Here is a 22,056-nt window from a genome sequence, read left to right as displayed (position 1 = left end):
TGACACCATTTCAAAACCTACAGTAACTTCCTAATGGCCACAAACAGCCGTCTATACGGTCCTGCTAACAAAATTATCCATTTTGGGGGTCCAGGATGGTCTCCCCACATTTTCATGCATTTCTCGCAAATCTCATTTGGCAGTGAATTCGCAACCCCTCCGCTGTGAGTAGTGCGAATAGGCATTTTTAATTGGATTGGAGAATTGTTGGGAGCGCGCTTCGCGGCGAGTTTCAAGAAACAAACTCGCTACTTGCAATTCGCACCTAATTGGATCGAGCCCCAAAACACTCACAATAAGCAGCAGGGAGTTGGAAGAGGGTAAAAGCTGGAAACATAGTAAATGCATTGAAAAAGCTGGAACTCCATAGTAAGTGTATTAGAAAAGCCGGAAATCATATTACATGTATTAGAAAAGCCGGAAATCCATAGTAAATGTATTAGAAAAGCCGGAAATCATAGTAAATGTATTGAAAAAGCCGGAAATCCATAGTAAATGTATTAGAAAAGCCAGAAATCCATAGTAAATGTATTAGAAAAGCCGGAAATCATAGTAAATGTATTGAAAAAGCCAGAAATCCATAGTTAATGTATTAGAAAAGCCGGAAATCATAGTAAATGTATGAGAAAAGCCGGAAATCATAGTAAATGTATTGAAAAAGCCAGAAATCCATAGTAAATGTATTAGAAAAGCCGAAAATCATAGTAAATGTATGAGAAAAGCCGGAAATCATAGTAAATGTATTTACTACATTTACTCTGGATTTCCGGCTTTTCTAATACACTTACTATGATTTCCGGCTTTTTCAATACACTTTACATTGTTTCCGGCTTTTTCAATGCAGTTACTATGATTTCCGGCTTTTACCCACAACCCAGGGAGTTACAGTAGCAGCCAAGTGTTAGGTGCCCTTGTGGGGAGTAAGGAGTAGAAGAAAATGTAAGGAGAAGAACATGAGGGAAGAGGGCCCTGCTCGTGAGAGCTTACATTCTAGATCTCCTGGGTATTACTGTGTGAGAAGCTGAAGTTCTATGTATGAACTATGAACTTGTGTGGAAAACTTTCAATATGTACCGACGGTAGTAGACAGACACTCACCAGTCACCACCCACCAGGGACACTCTCCTCTCATTGGCCAAAGCGGAAGCCCTGCCTTACGTTGATTAGCCCTTTGCTTTGACCTCCTCATACAGACCCGTCTCCTCTGCATACGTTCCGCCTCTCTTTTGCAAAGTGATTGGCTGCCGATAGAGATTGTCTTTCTTAGCAGCCAAAGAGAGAACGCTATTGACAGCTGCCACGCCCAACCAGACTTGTTTACATGCCGATGGCCACGCCCGGTCTCCTCTGATTGGCGGAGTGGCTTGACGGGGCGCTGCTATTGGTCAATCACGCTTGCAAGCCGCCGGAGTGTGCAGTAGCTGTCAGACAGTGTCAGTGATGGTGTCCCGGTGGAGCGGAGTTTCCGTATGCTGCGCGGTGTCCGCCGCTCTCCTTGTCCTGCTGCCACCGGGAGCCCCGGCCCAGGACATCCCCCCGCACAATGAGACGGCGCGGGTGGCCCGCTATGTGGCCCACCACTGTGACTGGGGCTCCCTGGCCACACTCTCCAGCCACGACCCGGTGCGGGGTCAGCCGTTCGCTAACGTGTTCTCTGTCAGTGACGGGCCCCGGAGCCACAGCAGCGGCGTCATCTACTTCTACCTGACCGCCATGGAGATCTCCGTGCAAGACTTGCAGGTGAGTGAGGTGTCAGCTGACTGGGGTTACCATGGAGACCATGCGGGGTGGGGGGGTGGCGGCCATTCGTCAGGTGACACTCCATCCTACCCAATGACATGGGGCAGTAGAGGTTAAGCTGGGTGCACACTACTAGGGGTGGAAAATAAGCGCCTCCCCAGCTGTTGTAGAACTACACATCCCAGCATGCCCTGCCACAGTTTTGCTATTTGGCCATGCTTAAACTGTTGCAAGTCATGCTGGGATGTGTAGTTCAACAACAGCTGGAGGGACGCTTATTGCCCACCCCTGCACACTGTTTGTGCCCAGCGACGGCATGATATACTGGGCGGTCTGTACACACTGCACGATCTGGTGTACAACCGCCTGATATTTCGTTCCCCCTCGGCATCCATAAGCATGGTGTCGGCCGCCAGGTCTACAAATCGTCCTGCTGCGCTGCAGGCAGAGCTGAAGATGCGGCGAGTGACACGTGGGAGCGCGCAGTAGTGAGTACACACAGGACGATGTGGACGATTTGTCCTTCTGATTCGCCACGAAACGACACATCGTCCAATGTATCGTCTAGTATGTACCCAGTTTGGGTCCTGATCTGGTCTCGCACCAATATTCCATATGCTGACTGTCATCGGATGTCTAAAGCTGGGTACACACTATACGATATACAGTCAGGTCCATAAATATTGGGACATTGACAGAATTCTCATATTTTGGCCTCTATTCACCACCACAATGGCTTTGAAATGAAACAAACAAGATGTGCTTTAACTGCAGACTTTAGATTTAATTTGAGGGTAATTACATCCAAATCAGGTGAACGGTGTAGGAATTACAACGGTTTCTATATGTGCCTCCCACTTTTTAAGGGGCCAAAAGTAATGGGACAAACTAAACAATCCTAAATCTAACTTTCACTTTTTAATACTTTGTTGCAAATCCTTTGCAGGCAATTACAGCCTGAAGTCTGGAACGCATAGACATCACCAGACGCTGGGTTTCATCCCTGGTGATGCTCTGCCAGGCCTCTACTGCAAATGTCTTCAGTTCCTGCTTGTTCTTGGGGCATTTTCCCTTCAGTTTTGTCTTCATCAAGTGAAATTCATGCTCAATCAGATTCAGGACAGGGGATTGACTTGGCCATTGCATAACATTCCACTTTTTACATTACTTTTGGCCCCTTAAAAAGTGGGAGGCACATATTGAAACTGTTGTAATTCCTACACCGTTCACCCGATTTGGATGTAATTACCCTCAAATTAAATCTGAAAGTCTGTAGTTAAAGCACATCTTGTTTGTTTCATTTCAAAACCATTGTGGTGGTGAATAGAGGCCAAAATCTGAAAATTCTGTCAATGTCCCAATATTTATGGACATGACTGTATATTGTCTGATCTTGCCATCCACGGTGGATTGCAACGGCCATTGTATAGTGTGCATGCCCAGGTCATCATTTGAATGAATTGTGTGGTGGCATCTTCCCATGTAATGTGCTGCACAGCGGATGGGACGATGCGACCTACAATGCACTTCGCTAACATTAATACTGTAAATATATTTTGGTGGATCTTGCAGTGTCTATGCGGGCACAATATATTGTTTCTACGTATTGGCCTGTCGCAAGAATTCTGGATCATTCAGGCGTGTATGCTATTATCCAACCATCTGCAACTGCACCAGACCTCTGTCTGCCAGTGGTCAGTAGAGGTCAGGTGACCACCTCCCTGCAATGATCACCCCCAAGTCAATGAGAGTTAGCTGGATGTTAGGTAAACACCCCTACACTTCATACAGCCAGAGGTCAGGTGACCAACCCCCACTTATTGGCTAACTAGAGATCAGTTGACTCAGTGAAAGTTAAGCTAGAAAGTAGGTGATCCCCACCCACAGGCATGCTGCACACACTTGGTACCCTTAATGTAAAGAGTGTGCGGGAAAGTATGTGCTAGATACGCTAACTTATGCTGGGTACACACTGGCAGATATATTGGGCGATCAATTGATCGGCCAATATAACAGGTGCCCATTGGCCAGTGTGTACCAGCGATATGTCTGTGAATGATGTCGTTCACAGGTATATCGCGTGGGCTGTGCTGCACAGCTGATGGCAGATATATCTGTCCATCGTACTGTGTGTATGGGCGATCAGCCGACCGCCCGTACACTTGTAGCTGCGGGGAGGGGGTCGCGGCGTGAACCCGGGCCAGCGGGACCTGCAGACAGGAGGAAGACGATGGTAGTTCAGTGTGTATAAACAACCATCATCTGCAGATACATCTGCTAGGTGTGTACCCACATTAATAGTGCATCCAGCAATCTGTTAAAAAAATAAAACCAAATAATTGGGTGGACTTTTATCCTGAGACTAAAAAAATGAGAAAGCTGCCTCATCCTGTGTTATCTGGCGGAGACAGCTGCTTATCTCGCTCTCTGCACTGAGCGCTAGTGTCTGGGGCCTTGTGTTCTGTCTCTGACTCTTCTTAATGCCATCTGTGTACACTGTGATAAAACTGTCGATATCCAGCCACTGGCCCAATATCTCAATGTGTGGTCCAAACTCCATCCCAATGCCGACGGTGGCCCTAAAACAATGTCCTAAAATGCAGCCAGATTTATTCCCCCCCCCTTCTTCCCCAGGTTCAGCCCGTGTGTGGCTGTGTGTGGCACTCTCACCCCAAAACATTACAGTATATTCTATGAGCAGATACTGTGGTGATATGGATGGGATGGGCCACGTTATGGAGCAGGAATAACTTATTGACGTCCCTGTGATGTAACCATACCCAGCCACTGCGGTTACATGTTCTCTCTGTGTTCTGTTGTCTCGTGCAGCCTTTGTGCTGATTCTGCTCAATACATTCCAGTAAGACACAAAATACGAGTTGCTCAATAACCTTATAAGGACCAAGTTCTGTAAAAAGGAGGATCCTATAGAAATGAGACCGCAAAAAAAAAGACCAAGTGGCAATCCCATGAAGTGCAGTGATCCATATGTGCTCACAGCCGGTACTAAGCTATGAAAACCTTGCTCGTTCTCCTGCCAGATAACCTGCATTGTATTAGCGAGCTGAAAACTCGCTGCTCATTTAATCTCCAACCTAAAACTGCTAACCACTACATCCACACCCGGGAATGGCTGGCCTAGTGGTTACCGTTACTGTCTGACAGCCCTGCAGGGTCAATTTTTAATTAAAACTCATTGCATGCATTATTAATTTTAATAACAGTAGGGGAGACCTATTATTGTCCTGATTAAAAAAAAAAATATATATCTAAAATATGAAAAATACATCCATGTTTCTGTCCCGATAACTAAACAACCATGGGGAAAAAACTTTCCTGGTTTTCTCTTGTTTTGTGTCTATTTCAGTATGCTAGCAAAGGAAATCCCTACATACCCGAGGAAATAAAAAAGCAATAAAAAAACAAAACACTATAAAATGGGTTTGGGTAGAAAGAAAAATTAAAGTGTTTGTAATTCCAGTGAAACATATGCAATGTAAAAACATGAAGATGAGCCTGGTATTTGAGGTGTAAACAACCTCTGTACTAAAAGGAGTTTAGGTCATAATTGCTCTTGACAATTGGAAAAATAGTTTAAAGTTGCTTGCTTCAAGTTGCCTTATTTTCACTAAAGTCTGTTACTCTAGTCCAGTGGTTCTCAAACTCGGTCCTCAGGACCCCACACAGTTCACTTTTTGCAGGTTACCCAGCAGGTGCACAGGTGTATTCATTACTCACTGACACATTTTAAAAGATCTACAGGTGCAGCTAACAATTTCACTAGTAATTATGTGAGGAGACCTGCAAAACATGCACTGTTTGGGGTCCTGAGGACCGAGTTTGAGAACCTGTGCTCAAGTCTAATCGCCGGATTGAATTTACTACAGGTGTTTAAAATAATAGATCAAATTGTTTGACATTGAAACTGTAGCCAGTTACCAGCTGTATTACTGCATCAGACTTGTCTTTGTTGAATATTTGTCTGTCTTAATGCGGAAGGTCGCATCACCGACTGTTTTATTGTCTGCAGTCATCATAGTTAGTATCGGGATGGTGCAAAAGATCCACCTGAAGCAGGTGACCCATCTCCGTCTGCACGCCATGACACTCCCCTGAGATCAGTTCTGTGTGATCACATAGTGGCCGCTAGCGGATCCATCAATGTACAGATCGGACCCTACACTCTTTCTATCTCCGTCCGTGTGCATAGGCGTGGTGGGGAGCTTACAAAGTCTGTGATTGCTACGGCGCACGCACAGTTTGCTGGTATCGACCAGATCTGTCTGCATTTGGACCTGTAGGCCTGATTCAGACCCGCTCGCGAGCGCTATGCGCTCGCAAGCGGGTCGATGGTGGGGCAGTGCGCATGCGCACGATGGAGCCGGCTCCGTCGTGCGCATGCGCGAGACCCGAATAGCGACGGACAAACCGTCGCTCCGGGTCTCGTACCAAAGGGGGCGTGCTGTCGATGTTGAGTGACAACACGCCCCCTTTGGTGGGCGGGCCGGGGGAGTGGCTGCCCAAATGGAGGCGTTCCCATGTGAACGTCTCCGTTTGGGGCCGGCCCCACTGACATCACGAGTGATGTCAGTGGGAGAGATTTCGGCTCTGTGAGAGCCGAAATCTCTCTGGGGCTTGTGGCAACGAGACCCTACCACAAGGGTCTCGTCGCAAGCCAGATGGTCTTGACCATCGCGACCATCTTCCTGGCTGCTCGCTATAGCTGTGGGTGGTCACCCACAGCTATGCAAGTGGCCAGGAGGCCGCTCTAAAAAACCAGAAGGCCGGCCCTGATTCAGAGCGAGCGCTCTGTCAGAGCGTCTGGCTCTGAATTGGCTCATTTGTTTCAGTAGACTTCTGAAAAATAAAATAAAGTACTTGTATTGTGCAAAATTGTCTAGCTGTATTATAAAACTAGCTGACGTACCTGGCTTTGCCAGGTTTAAATCTCCAAGCTATTAAGTTTAATTATGTGATGTCTGCCAAATCCATCCAGTGGAAGGCCCAAAACATGTTCCCTGGGTCAAAGTTCTGCCCGGAGCACTCCACCGTGAGGTTCGCCCGGGACACCAGCCACTCCGTTAGGCATCCCAAACCAATTGGCACCCTTCTGTGAAGTTTTAATCAAATCCATCCAGTGGAAGGCCCAGAACAGGCTCCCCGGGTCAAAGTTTTGCCCAGCGTACACCAACGGGAGGTCGACTGGGACCTCAACCCTCTAGTGCAGTGATTTTCAACCTTTTCCAACTCGAGGCACATTAGGCAAGATTTTAAAGTTGCCAAGGCACACCATCCGGCGATGCGGCGTGCGCGACCTATGCAAAAACATATACATTGGCTCTCACATAAAACAACGCACCCATTGGCCTCCACAGGAATAAAACACACATACAATGGCCTCAAAGAAATAATACACACATACATTGGTCCCACATAAAAAAACATAAAATTGGCCCCCATAGAAAAATAATAACATAGGCCCCTATAGAAAAAAAAAAACATAGACCCCCCAAAATAGCATAGGCCCTAACAGAAACAAACAAAAAAACAAACAAAACACATTGCTCCCCACATACTGGCTACCACAACAAAAATAAATTAACATTTTTTTAGACTTACCTGTCATCGGCTGTAGATTCCCACGGTGCACAGCTGTCAGCAGTGGCTGGCTGGTCGCGGGCGGCTAGGAGGAAAGGGCTGGCTGGCTGCTGGAGGGAGAGATGTACTGGCTGGCCATGTGCGGGTGGGAGAGAAGGGGTGGCTGGTCGCGGGCGGGTAGTACTGGTTTGCCGCAGGCGGGAGGGAGAGAAGGATTGGCTGGGTTGGCTAACCACGGGCGAAGGTGGGAGTACTGGCTGGCCGCAGGCGGGAGGGAGAGAAGGGGTGGCTGACCGCGAGCGGGAGGGAAGAATTGGCTGAGACTCTGTTGGGGCGGGCAGGCAGGCAGGCAGGCAGACAACCTGCCGCGTTCAGGCAGGTCACGGCCCGGGCTTTCCTGAGCCTCCCAGAGGAGCTCAGCGGCAGCGCTGCCCAGTCCGCAGCTCTTTAATGTGACGGGCGGCACTAGCGCTGCGGCACACGTCAAAACCGCCCGCGGCACACTACTGTGCCGCGGCACAGTGGTTGAAAACCTTTGCTCTAGTGTGTCTCCTGGGATCCAGTGTTACCACTCTGTGAAGTTTTCGTCCAAATCCATCCAGTGGAAGTCTTAGAGCAGGCTCCCCGGGTCAAAGTTCTGCCCAGAGTACACCAACGGGAGGTCCGACCGGGACCCTATTCCCCCTAAAACCTGGCCAGGATCATACTGGACCACCGCGCATTGGTTTCATCCCAATTGGTGCAGGGGTGTCCGAATGCATAACCGGATAGACAGACAAACAGACCAATTAATTTTATATATAAGATTTGTTGCATTATCGCTATGTGATCTAATAGCTTACTTCATTTATACTAAATAACAATGTAATATTTGTCAGCTTTACTTTGAGAGCTTTGAAAGATATTCGCCCACAAACAAACTTCTTATATATATATATATATATATATATATATATATATATATATATATATATACACACTGCTCAAAAAAATACAGGGAACACTTAAACAACACAATGTAACTCCAAGTCATTCACACTTCTGTGAAATCAAACTGTCCACTTAGGAAGCAACATTGATTGACAATCAATTTCACATGCTGTTGTGGAAATTATAGGCAATTAGCAAGACACCCCCAATAAAGGAGTGGTTCTGCAGGTGGTGACCACAGAACACTTCACAGTTCCTATGCTTTTTGGCTGATGTTTTGGTCACTTTTGAATGCTGGCGGTGCTTTCACTCTAGTGGTAGCATGAGACGGAGTCTACAACCCACACAAGTGGCTCAGGTAGTGCAACTCATCCAGGATGGCACATCAATGGGAGCTGTGGCAAGAAGGTTTGCTGTGTCTGTCATCGTAGTGTCCAGAGCATGGAGGCGCTACCAAGAGACAGGCCAGTACATCAGGAGACGTGGAGGAGGCCGTAGTAGGGCAACAACCCAGCAGCAGGACTGCTACCTCCACCTTTGTGCAAGGAGGAACAGGAGGAGCACTGCTAGAGCCCTGCAAAATGACCTCCAGCAGGCCATAAATGTGCATGTGTCTGCTCAAACAGTCAGAAACAGACTCCATGAGGGTGGTATGAGGGCCCGACGTCCACAAGTGGGGGTTGTGCTTACAGCCCAACACCGTGCAGGACGTTTGGCATTTGCCAGAGAACACCAAGATTGGCAAATTCGCCACTGGCACCCTGTACTCTTCACAGATGAAAGCAGGTTCACACTGAGCACATGTGACAGACGTGACAGAGTCTGGAAACGTCAAGGAGAATGTTCTGCTGCCTGCAACATCCTCCAGCATGACCGGTTTGGCAGTGGGTCAGTAATGGTGTGGGGTGGCATTTCTTTGGGGGGCCGCACAGCCCTCCATGTGCTCGCTAGAGGTAGCCTGACTGCCATTAGATACCGAGATGAGATCCTCAGACCCCTTGTGAGACCATATGCTGATGCGGTTGGCCCTGGGTTCCTCCTAATGCAAGACAATGCTAGACCTCATGTGGCTCGAGTGTGTGAGCAGTTCCTGCAAGACGAAGGCATTGATGCTATGGACTGGCCCGCCCGTTCCCCAGACCTGAATCCAATTGAGCACATCTGGGACATCATGTCTCGCTCCATCCACCAATGCCACGTTGCACCACAGACTGTCCAGGAGTTGGCAGATGCTTTAGTCCAGGTCTGGGAGGAGATCCCTCTGGAGTCCATCCGCCACCTCATCAGTAGCATGCCCAGACATTGTAGGGAGGTTATACAGGCACGTGGAGGCCACACACACTACTGAGCCTCAGTTTGACTTGTTTTAAGGACATTACATCAAAGTTGGAGCAGCCTGTAGTGTGTTTTTCCACTTTAATTTTGAGTGTGGCTCCAAAACCAGACCTCCATGGGTTAATAAATTTGATTTCCAATTATAATTTTTGTGTGATTTTGTTGTCAGCACATTCAACTATGTAAAGAACAATGTATTTAATAAGAATATTTCATTAATTCAGATCTAGGATGTGTTATTTTAGTCTTCCCTTTATTTTTTTGAGCAGTGTGTGTGTGTGTGTATATATATATATATATATATATATATATATATATATATCTATATATATAAAATCAACATTATGATTGTCAGCATTTTTGTATGTCAACATATTGCTTGTCAGCCTAAAGTCCACAGAAACATAGAATTGGATGGCAGATAAGAACCACTTGGCCCATCTAGTCTGCCCTATTTTTAAACATATTGTTACCTCAACCCTTATTGATCGTTACTATTTCTGAAGGATATCCTTATGTCTATCCCATGCATGTTTAAATTGCTCTACTGTCTTAAGTTGGCTATACACGGGACGATTTTTAACACGATTTTGGCAGTTTCTACAGGTTGGACAGACCAATCGTTTGCAAATAGTTGTATTTTAAGTCTTCTGCGACCCTGCCGTCGTCTAGTTGGATCGCACATCAGATGGTTTTGCAGAGAGATCTCAACTGATGGTGTACGATGTGATACACTTCTATGCATCTTATCTTATGATCTTAATGATCAATCGTACACCATTTCACCACATCTTATGAAGAATTTCAAAGGAAATCGTACAACTGATCTTACCAACTTTGAATCTCACCGTGTATGGGGGCCTTTAGCCTCTACCACCTCTGATGGGGGCTATTCCACTTGTCCACTACCCTTTCTGTGAAGTAATTTCTCCTCAAATTTCCCCTGAACCTACCACCCTCCAGTTTCAGTCCTGTTGTTCTAATACTTCTCTTTCTTTGAAGAATGTCTCCTTCCTTTACCTTGTTAAAACCCTTTATATATTTGAACGTTTCTATCATGTCTCCCCTTTCCCTTCTCTGCTCCAAACTATACATATTAAGATCTTTTAGTCTTTCCTGGTACGTTTTGTGGTGTAGACCTTGCACCATTTTAGTTGCCCTTCTTTGTACAGTCTCTCTAATGTATTAATATCCTTCTGGAGATATGGCCTCCAGAACTGAAAACAGTATTCGAGTTGAGGACGTACCAATAACCTATACAGTGGTATTATCACTTCTTTCTTTCTGCTACTGATTCCTCTCCCTATGCAACCAAGCATCTGACTTGCCTTCCTCATTGCTTTGTTACAATGTTTGCTTGCCTTTAAGTCACCTGAAATAGTGACTCCTAGATCCCTTTCCTCTTCAGTAGTTTCCAGTATAGTGCCATTAATACTATATTCAGCCATTAGGTTATTGAGACCCAAGTGCATGATCTTGCATTTTTTGGCATTAAACTAAAGTTGCCACGTTCTTGACCATTCCTCTAGTCTACCTAGATCATCAATCACTTGTTTTACCTCTCCTGGTGGGTCTACCCTGTTGCACACCTTTGTGTCCTCTGCAAAAATGCATAGTTTCTCTTCAATACCATTTGCAATGTCACAAATAAAGATATTAAAAAGCACTGGTCCAAGTACAGATCCCTGAGGTACTCCACCAGCACCCCTTTAAGCTCTTTTAGTATCCATGTTGACATTCAGAACCTGTCGACAATAATATGCTAGTGATAAAACTTTCTTATTATTTTCTTGGTCTCTTGTTTTCCAGTGAGTCAGCAAAGCACATACAGAATGCAGAGTGTTGTGTAACACGGTTGCATAACACGCGTGACCTGTGCCTCTGATAACGCTGTAACTTCTCTTTCTATACTGTGAGAACAAGGGCAGAGTTTTAGCATAGCAGCGTGTAATGGACACTATGGCCATATCAGTTATTTTATGGCTGTGTTGGGTATAAAAAGTGACACTTTGTTTTCTTTTGACGGGAGGGGCTGTGTAAAAATGTAAACGCTTTACAGAAGCTGCCGTCCACTCAGTTACTCCACACAAAAGTGCCTTAAAATGTGTTAATTCCATAATATGTCATTCTAGCTAAGTTTTATGAAGTTAGACTTATAAATACTGTATCATAATATCTCTCCAGCAGCTATCATTTCAGCTAGGGTTATCAGAGGGTGCCTAGGGGGTGGGGTGGGGGTTATGTATTTACTAAACCAATACGATGGATTGCACAGTCATAACTTTATGAGAATTACAATTGCAATGTTGTTCTGTGAACATATTAATATCCAAATAAAGTGAAATCTGAACCCTATACACCAATAAAACGCAGCCTGTATTAAAGGTTTGCGACCGAACGCTGGGATATATCTGCGAACCAAACCTTTGAATAATTACACCTATATTGTTTGAAAGCTAAGCGAGTGGTGAGTATAATGTGAGTGTAGGATCACTGCTGGTGCAGTAGGGAGTTGTATATTCCTCCTGGCTGACACACAGATCTGCTTGATAGATGACCAATATCCTTATGTGCGTAACACAATTTTTTTTTATTCTCAGGTGAACCCACAAGCATCTCTGACTATGTCTTTGGCACAGACACCATATTGCCGACTACATCAATACGACCCCGAGAGCCCACTGTGTGCTCATATTATAGTCTCCGGGAGCGTTGTGAAGGTGAGGGAGGCCGGGACTGTTCCTCATTCTTTAGGGGACCCCCTCTAGCATATATTGTTACATTTACCACTTGTGTGTTTACATTAATTAGCGTAAAATTAGCACCTTGTAAAAAAGGATTGAAAGAAGAATCTACAGCGTCATTGAAATGAATAATATTCTCTTGTTCTAATGAGATGTTGTTTATCGGTCGTCCCTACTTATCCATCCAGTTTATCCATGAACTTAGAAGCCGTGATGATATTAAGATGCTTATATTTATGAGGAGCACGATACTAGTGAATTCATAGGTTACAATGTCGTGGTTATGGTGCTGCAACAGTGAATATTTTCTTAAGGAGACTTCGAGCAACAGGTTTACCTAGATCGATCCTTGTTAGCTTCTATTGCTGTGTCATTGAAAGTCTCAGCATATTCCATAACTGTGTGGTATGGATATTCTAAATGCTCTGACCGTAGATCCTTAGATAGGGATGTAGCCAGCATCCCGGCTGACGGGACAGGAATCCCGGCTCCAGAATACCAACCGAAGGTAAGTATTGGGGGGTTAGGGGGAGTGTTAGGGTTAGGCACTAGGGGGAGGGTTAGGTTTAGGTTGTGCTAAGGGGGAGGTTAGGTTCAGGCTCTAGGGGTGAAAGTTATGCTGCGTATCCACTAGGCGATTAAAATTATCGATTGAACGATAACGACATCGTTATCGCTCAATCACTCATTAATCGTTCCCAAATCGAGCATTAAAATGTCGAAAACGTCCAGCGATGCGCGTTCCCGCTGGTAGTTTTCGATATCAATCATCGCCTGAACATGCTGGTCAATCTGCCGATAACGATAGATTGTGCACGTTAGGGGATGAGGGAGGGTGTCTGCACTGAACGACATATCGCTCAGTGTAGGCACTACAGGGGATGAGGAATGACAGTACAATTACAATGTTGTAATCATACTGTCGTTCCTCTATCGGCTAGTGGATACACACCTTTAGGGTAAGGCACCAGGTAGGGAGAGTTAGGGTTAGGAGAGGGAATGGGTTAGCATACCGCCCAACAAGTGTCGGTATGTTAACCCCGTCGAGAACCTAAGCATCAGGATTCCGACCACCAGGCATCCCGACTGCCGGCAACTCATACCCAACTTCTTACATAGGGGGGTTAAAATGTCTGAGAGAATTATTGGTCAGTCTCTGCCAAAGTTGGAGGATATTTTTGATAAAAGGAGTTTAATTAAAGCAAATAACATTATTGCGCTGATCCATGCCACTCTCCTCTCTTTGTTACCATCAAAGAAACGGTATAGGTGTCTTAGGTGCCGGACGGGTAGACTGCGGAACAGGTTTTTCCATCTGTGATTGTTAGCTTGTGGTATTTCAATTATTTTATTGTGTTGTGAGTTTTTGGACTGTAATTTTGCTGATACATTTTTGTAATGTGGAAGTGATATAAAAATAAAGAACTTGAATATGTCCTGTAGCTGAAACCTCCAAAGTGACACTTATTTAGTAGCACAATCCATACAAAGTAGATTTGCCGTAAGTCCTAACAACCAATGAGACTCTAGCTGTAAGTAATTTAGCACAGAGACTGATACAATGTGACTTAAATGATAGTGTTCATTCTAGCACCCTGCACCTGTCACAACCCGTGTAGTTCTTTCCTGCCTAGGGTATCGCTCCCTGCTCTGGTGCTTCTAGCACGCTCAGCTGATGCAACAAACTGCTGAGATGCAGACCAGAGTGTGCTAGAAGCACCAGAGCAGAGAGCAGCACCCCAGGCAGGAAAGAGGAACAGGCTGTGACAGGCGCAGGGTGCTAGACTGAACACTAATTGATATGTGCGCGTTTCTGCTTGTTCCCTGTCATGAAATGGGTCTGGAGTCCTTTCCTAAAGTGTATATATTAAATGAGCTTGTTTGTGACCTGACCACAAATCATTTCTACAAAGGTGAATGACACAGAGAGGGACGCCGCCAAGTTGGCTCTGTTCACCCGTCACCCAGAGATGAGCAGCTGGCCTCCTGACCACGGCTGGTTCTTTGCCAAACTCAACATCACCAACATCTGGGTGCTGGACTACTTTGGCGGGATCAAGACCGTGACACCGGATGAATATTACAAAGCCAAACCTTAGTAAGTGCCAGGCTGAGAACCTAGCTGTATCTTCTCATTCTGGGGTTGGATCTATAAATGGGCACATGCCAATTGTCACCAGCAGGAGTGTGGCCCTCTTAGCCCTGCTTGCCTCATCCGTCATTCCAAATCCACCAATGTTATTTTAAGTGTGTGTGTGATGTCTTCATGCCTACGCTTAACTGACCCCCTGGGACCACAGCATTCACCCTGTAGGCAACAAGCAACTGAAAAACAAAACGACAAAACCAAGTTCCCCTAGGAAGACGATACACCCTATGTACGGGATCATTTTATTGTCTCTTTATTTCCTAACCCACAAACCGATTTCTAACCTGATCCCTCCATGTAGCAAATAAAGTTCCCTCCCCCCCAGGACCCTGTGCTGCCAGAAGCCACTTTAAAATGACAGCAGTGAGAGCCCGGAGTTCATTCATTCTTCTCACAGCTTGTGCCGAACTCTATGTCATGGGAGTACTCAGTCTGCTCCTGTTCCGATCTCACAAAATGATTGCTTCCTGATTTATCAAAATAAAAATGGGATGTGGGGACATGAGCGAGCCCGTATCGCCTCTAAATACCAGGGGGTAGGGGGGTTTGGCCCTACAGGACATAAGACTGTATTATTCAGCTGCACAGCTTGTCCACTTCAGTGAATGGGTTTCTGCTCTGGAACAGGATTAGAGCAGGGTCTTTAAGATTAATAGTGTTTTATTGATCATTCTTTGTACATACACAACACCGCAACTAACCAGTGATGCAGAATCAATTAGCAGCCGAGAGGCATAAAATGGGTCATCTAGAAAAATGTACACGCACATGTGTATATAATACTGCTCACTAGTTAATCATAGGTATACATTACATAAAACGCAGCCGATGTAACTTTTCATAAGCACAGTGTAAGGTATAGATCCATTTCACTTCACACTCGGTACAAGCCGGTCTCTGTCCTCACCTCTTCCCAAGGGGCTACATGATCAATAGTCTGATATCTCCCTTGTGAGACATTGTGCGTCTGAACTGTTGTGAGACGGGAGTGACAGTAATCTGTTCAGTGACACATCGGTCTTACATCACTTCGGGCTGTCTATCAATAGCCTTATAGACAAGTGCATTAAAACAGGTTCTAGATCAGTTTTATGCCTCTCGGCTGTTTATGGATTTTAATCATTGGATATGTTTTAGTAATGTCTCACTCCTGCACTGGGTTATTCTATAGAATGTAAGCTCTCACGAGCAGGGACCTCTTCCCTAATGTGCTTCTTTTTACATTTTCATCTACTCCTTACTCCCCATTAGGGCACCTAACACGTGACCGCCAACTCCCGGCTGCTTATTGTGAGTGTTTTAATCGCTATAGCAGCAATGTATATAAATCGTGTCCTTGTCCTGCACTGTAATGTACTGTAAGTTACTTGTTTCTTCTTCACCTATTAGTTCTATGTACTATGTAAGGCGCTGCGTAACACTTGTGGTGCCATATAAATAAAGGATAATAATAATACAATCTTACAAGAGTTACTCTGATAGGTCTCTATCTTACACATAAGGCCATTAACCGAATTACACCAACATACATCTCTTCACTCATCTCAAAATATCTCCCAACCCGACCTCTCCGCTCAGCACAAGAACTGCGTCTCTCATCCCCACGCATTACTTGCTCCCATTTACGGTTACAGGACTTTCTTCGGGCTGCACCCACTCTATGGAATGCCTTACCACACACAATAAGACTTAACTCTACTCTTCAATCCTTCAAGCGTTCCCTGAAAACTCACCTCTTCAGACAAGCTTATCAGATTCCAGAACCGACCACATAACCTTCATAGCTTCCATGTCTTATCACATCCCCTCTCACAGTCCACACATAACCTCACATATTGTCTTTCTTTCGCATACTCCTGACATTTTGCCGACATTCCTATGTGACTGGATCATGCAGCCCACCAAGAAACTCTGCATTCTGGCCAGACCAAATTGCAATATATATAGCACCTATCCTTGTGTATCAATGCCTATTTCCCTATAGATTGTAAGCTTGCAAGCAGGGCCCTCTTACCTCTATGTCTGTCTGTTATTACCCTGTTTTGTTCTATCAATGTTTCCAATTGTAAAGCGCAACGGAATATGCTGCGCTATATAAGAAACTGTTAATAAATAAATAAAATAAATAAATAAGCTGCCCCCAATCTTGTATAATGGACACTGCGTCGTGACTACAGTGACATACCTCTTATACACCACTACGGCAGACAAGTAAGCACATTTAGAGCCAGTCGTGTAGTATATTGCTGTGTGATTACAATATACTGTTGGTGCTAATTAAATATAAATCTGTATAGTTCAATCAGGCGCAAATTACTCATGGCCACGAATAAGTGTGGTTATACGCCGCACTTGCATTACCGCCATAATCGCATATTTTTTGTTCACAGCCCCATAGGACTGTGTACAAAAAAAAACACGAGTCCAAGGTGAGATCGGGCCGCGAGGAGGTCATGTTGTAGTGTCGTGGGCGGCGTTTACCACACCGTTAGAGCGGCAACTCGCCCCCCTTGCTTCTAATTGAATTGACCCCATGGTGTCTGCTTGATATTGATATTAGCCTGTATGGCAGTAGGGGATGATAACCTAGAGCCGGGGGTCTTCAACCTTGGCCCTCCAGCTGCTGTTGAACTACACATCCCAGCATGCACTGCCACCTTTTTCATATAACAGCATGCTAAAACTATGGCAGTGCATGCTGGGATGTGTAGTTCCACGGCAGCTGGAGGGCCAAGTGTGAAGACCCCTGACCTAGAAGGTGTCTATTTAGGGTATATATGTGTTCACGGTTTTGGTGGGATCGCACTGAATAAGGGGTCTGGGCAGTAAAACCTCTGTCACCCGCTCCTCTCTGCTATAAGGAGATTTATATCTTTTTCAACATAATACAGTTATTTGAATTGAACTTCTTGCTGAGGTTATAACGCCCTCAGACCCTTCTGGTTCAGCACCAAATCACTCTTTATTTAAGTTATAACTGTTACTGTAAAGGATTTGTTAGATCCATAACTTATTTGGGATAATTCCGCCTTTAATTCCCATCTGACTTGCAGTAACATTCTATTCCATGTTTTAAGACCTAGATATGATTTTATCAGGGGTCAGTAGGCCAGTCTGATGATTGAGCAGGTGTAAGCAGGCACTGAATAATGTATGCCTACCTTCTCATCTGCCAGCATACAGAGACGTGCCTGCAGGGCAAGAACAAAGTCTATGTATCTTAACCCTCTGTGCCATCTTCCTTATAGCCGCCCTCTCCCTGACTCACCAGGCTGGTATTGCCGGTAATCTCCTGCTGTGCCAGGGGTGGGATCTCTCAAGCAGAGGAAACGTACTGAATAGTGTGTGTGACGCACGCCCTAGTCCGTGGCAAAATCCTCCATTAGTTGCTATACAGCTAATAATAATATATCCTGCCATAGAGAATACATACACTTTCCTCAGCACCGGCTTTAATAATTATTCCACTCTTCTTAGATTGCAAGCTCATATGGGCAAGACTATCTTTACCTTCTGTTTCATGCCATGTACTGTTGTTTATTTGTGTTGTGCTTCCCTCATTGTACAGTGCTGATTAATATGTTGGCCCTTGTTAAAGAATAATAAATCCCATTGATTGAGAACATATTCGATTTTACATTGATTGCTTTCTCTCCCACAGGATTGATGGATTTTGATGCCGGGGATCCTCCTCTCGCAGCGCCTGGAGCCAATCGCTTCTAACGCCAAATTGCCTTTTATTTATTGTGATTTCTTTCTTGTACCTTAACAACTGCTTTCCAGTACAACATTTACTTAAATGTAATATGACCCCTTTTTATAAAGAAGATGTTATTAATAAGGGTTTTATGTAGTGTGTTTGGGGCATTTATGTGAATGTACAGATATATAATACATACATATGACCTGTACCCTCCGTGTCGCACTCTTTCCTCTGTGGACATCTGTGTAGGCAGAGAGAGGGCGTGCGGATTTGCTGTGCAGGAAAACCCCATATGGCAAATCAAAAATAATTATAAACCACCCTCTGGATGTGTCCCCGAGTGCTGTAATGTGCAGGCAATGCCGGGTGTCCCTCAAATGATCTTTGTTGGGTTGTCTGCAGAGACTTCATCGTATCCATATTATCTCCATAAATGCCCCATACACACAACATGAAAACCTCTTATGCTGAGTACACACTTAACGATGTGTACGAAGCTGATGTGTCGTCTGGTAGGTCCCGGCTGGGTTGCCGGCATCGGCAAATGCCTACACACTTGCCGATGCCAGGAGCAACATTGGGGTCATGCTACATTCGTCAGCATTGTCCCCGCTGATATCGACCGTCGGTCCTGCACGCAGCTCCGACGGGCGATGTGGCTGACGACGCACGGGAGCACGCATCGTCAGCGACATAGCGGGTACACACTTCCCGATATGTCGCCCAGTCCGCCGGATCGGACGACATATTATCTAGTGTGTACCTCGCTTTATTCACTTATCGTCCAGGGGGCTTCTCAGATGTTATCTGTTGGGAGGAGTAGTATTGCCCTCAGGTAAATGTGGTACAGCAGGGGTGTGGATTAACAGATAGACTGTAAAAAGGTCAACATTGTCTAGATAGACACCAGATGTTAGTCAATAGGTCGATACGCAAAAGGTCGACAGGGTCAAAAGGTCGACATGAAAATGGTCGACACCTGAATTTTTTTATTTTTTTTAGCCCAAATCTCCACCCTAACCATCCCTCCTGGCTCCTAACCCTAACCATAGGGGTAAGTGTCTAACCCTGCGGTAAGTGCCTAACCATAAAAAAACAAAAAATGTGTTGCCCATTTTTGTGTCAAACAATTTTCATGTTGACCTTTTGACCCTGTCAACCATTTGTACCTGTCAACCTTCTTACATGTCGGCATTTAGTATGACGACCATTCGTTCCTGTCAACCTTTTGTCCCAGTCAACCTATTGACTGTCTAACATCAGGGGCCAAATGTAATGGGGTAAGAAAATGTCAGAGTTTTCTCACACTTTTTACACTCAGCCAATGTAATAGAGTCTGAAAACAAAGCAACAGAGCAAACTTCGCATGTGCAGGGGATTCAGACTCCAAAAACTCACAATTTAGAATCTCATTCAGATGTTTTCCCATTTTGAAGATAAAACTCGACCAATGTGAGAGGTTACTGCTAAACTCTCACATTTTCTAAAATCTCCCTATTACATTTGGTCCCTGGTATCTGTCTAGACATTGTCAACCTTTTTACGGTCTATCTGTAGTCCGGAACCCGTGCCGTAGGTAGGACTCGAACTGTAATATTTGCTGACATGATTATAAACTGTGTGTTGAGAATATATTAACAATACTAATAAGTTAAAATGTGAGGTCTGTTCTGCTCAGTGGGAGTAGGGGTGGCTTGGAGATGTAGGGCCAAATGTAATAGAGTGAGAGCTTAGAAAATGTGAGAGTTTAGCAGTAAAACTCTCACACTAAGGGGCTTATGTATCAAAGCTTGATGTGACATAAAATTGTGTGATATACATTATGCAGGCTGTGTTTAAGAAATGATAGTTTGGAGCTGATTGGTTGGTTATATATATTTCACAATTTTAACTCATATCAAGCTTTGATACATATGCTTCTAAATCTTGAGAGTTTTTTGAGTCTGAAAAACATGCAAGTTTCCATTTGAATCGGTATGATTCACCGCCGGCCACATGGCCAGCGGTTCAAATCCCGGCAACGGCAGCCAGACAGAGGAAGAAATCCTGATCGTCCCCAGGTAAGTATAAACAAACCTAATTTTACCCCCTAACCCTAACCCTCCTTTAGGGTGCCTAACCCTAACCTCCTCCCCCCCCCCTGTGCCTAACCCTAATCCCCCCTCTAAGTGCCTAAACCTAAGCTCGCTTCCCCGCCGCCTAACCCTAATTCACCCGGGGGTGTGCCTAACATCCCCCCGGGGGTGCCTAACCCTAACCCTCCCTTCCCCGTGCCTAGCCCTAACCTCCCGGGGCGGCGCCTAACCCTAACCTCCCCCCGGGGGTGCCTAACCCTCCCTCCCCCTAGCCTAACCCTAACCTCCAGGGGGTGTGACTAACCTTAAGTCCCCCCCGGGAGCACTAAACCTAACCCGGCCCCCCTTTTTTTTTTGTAAGACCTCCCTTTCCATACTTGGGTTAGGAGTACTAGGCACTAGTATAGAGGGGTGGCGGGTGGAGCAGGAGGGACCTGTGAGGCCAACCTCCGGCTGGCCAATAAACTCCATGAGGCTGGTGCAAGACGAGCGCTATGCCAGCTTGTGTGGTGTAACTAGCAGGATTTTTCTCTGGGCATCTGCTACAATGTTTTATCCAACTATAGAACATAAACAATAATAGAGATTGTGGGCCTGATTCAGAGCCGCTCGCACGATGTGTATGCAAATTGCGTAGGAAGAGCTATCGCAGCGCATGGCATTAGCACGCCCAGTATTTCTTAGAGAGCGATCACATAGTGTATGCAGACACCCACCAGCCTGTTTTAAGATGCCCACTTGTGCACGTCATGTCCAGGAAGTGTATGCAACCATCGGGTAACATCGGATGCTATCGCAGCACTTGAGGTTGACCATACCCTGCCGCAAGCACTGTGAGCACTTCAGTGTAAAAACCAGCCAGGTGACGTGTACTATGATGCTGTCTTGTAATTATGTATTGCCTCTAATACGCCTTTGAGATGCTCAGGCACGCCTGCGTTTGCACCTCCACTCCCCCGTTTTTAATGGCCAGCCCCTGTCACCACCTACAAATGGCTTACCCTGTCACTCACTCTGCTGGGCTGTCTATGTGCAGCGAGCGAATGCATTGTGAACTTTCGCTAAGATATGCACATGCGCACTGCGATGCTTACACATGTGCACAATACATACACACTGCATACCATCGGCAGCAGCGTGAGTATGCATCTTAGCGAGCGGGTCTGAATCGGGCCCAGTGTCCCTTCTACACATAAATAGACTTTAACAGATCCAGTACCTAAATTGTAATAGCACAAATGAAAAAAAACGACTACTTCATCTATGTAACATGTGACCGTTGTGTCCTGTTAGTATTTCTGCAGTGTTATTGAGACATTTAGCAGATTGGATATAAAATCAAGATTCATAACATCCAGCAAAGTGACTGACAGGTTCTGTTGTTACTTGTAGAAGTAAGAAGTTTTATTCTGGCCAAAGTGCGCCCAAAGTCTGACCCATTGGTATAACCACATACGTTATTTTATATTGTCTAAAGCAAGCTCTCAATTCTGCTTCAGTGTTTACAATTTTAATGAACAAAAAACTGATATTGAGTGTATTGATTTGTATGGCTATAAATAAATCTATATTTGTAAGAATATTGTGTGGGCATGGTGAAACCAGGATCACAGTTTGTCATAGTTTTTGTTATCGTCTGTGCTTGTGTCGCACCACGCGTGTATCCCGATCTTGTACATACAGAGTCGCAGTACAGATATGGATGCACGGTAAATAAATGTAAGGGGCTTTCCTGGAAAGTGACTGGGAGGTAACACGGTGGTGGGTCGGGGGTAAGAGACT

The 22,056-nt window shown here is 45.3% G+C and overlaps 2 protein-coding genes across 4 annotated transcripts in view; one reads left to right on the top strand and one right to left on the bottom strand.

The window, feature by feature from the left end:
- RCSD1 (RCSD domain containing 1) overlaps positions 1-1,729 on the bottom strand; it is a 136,733-nt gene extending 135,004 nt beyond the window's left edge. Inside the window, exon 1 of the mRNA XM_088444408.1 lies at positions 1,099-1,729. The gene's annotated coding sequence lies outside the window, so the exon portion shown is untranslated. The remainder of the gene's footprint in view (positions 1-1,098) is intronic.
- Positions 1,385-21,854, top strand: CREG1 (cellular repressor of E1A stimulated genes 1). 3 transcript variants are annotated; one of them, XM_088444410.1, is made up of 5 exons: positions 1,385-1,740; positions 12,204-12,323; positions 14,261-14,445; positions 15,748-15,786; positions 18,158-21,854. In XM_088444410.1, coding segments are annotated over exons 1-4 (606 nt in total). In that variant the 5' UTR covers positions 1,385-1,440; the 3' UTR covers positions 15,749-15,786; positions 18,158-21,854. The 3 variants fall into 3 exon arrangements, with proteins under 3 accessions (XP_088300536.1, XP_088300535.1, XP_088300537.1); XM_088444409.1 differs by lacking the exon at positions 15,748-15,786; XM_088444411.1 differs by lacking the exons at positions 15,748-15,786; positions 18,158-21,854 and having other exon boundaries at positions 14,261-14,446.
- Positions 21,855-22,056: the final 202 nt, after the last annotated feature.

Source organism: Taudactylus pleione, unplaced genomic scaffold (assembly GCF_031769625.1).
Source record: "Taudactylus pleione unplaced genomic scaffold, aTauple2 ptg000361l, whole genome shotgun sequence".
NCBI lineage: Eukaryota > Metazoa > Chordata > Amphibia > Anura > Myobatrachidae > Taudactylus > Taudactylus pleione.
This window is presented reverse-complemented; position numbering and strand designations above follow the sequence as displayed.

Bases quoted from the DNA above. Each gene is read 5' to 3' on its own strand.
- CREG1 (XM_088444409.1), top strand. From the start codon at position 1,441: ATGGTGTCCCGGTGGAGCGGAGTTTCCGTATGCTGCGCGGTGTCCGCC. The intron at 1,741-12,203 runs GTGAGTGAGGTG...TTTTATTCTCAG, and splicing joins TCTCCGTGCAAGACTTGCAG to GTGAACCCACAAGCATCTCT. The intron at 12,324-14,260 runs GTGAGGGAGGCC...ATTTCTACAAAG, and splicing joins TCTCCGGGAGCGTTGTGAAG to GTGAATGACACAGAGAGGGA.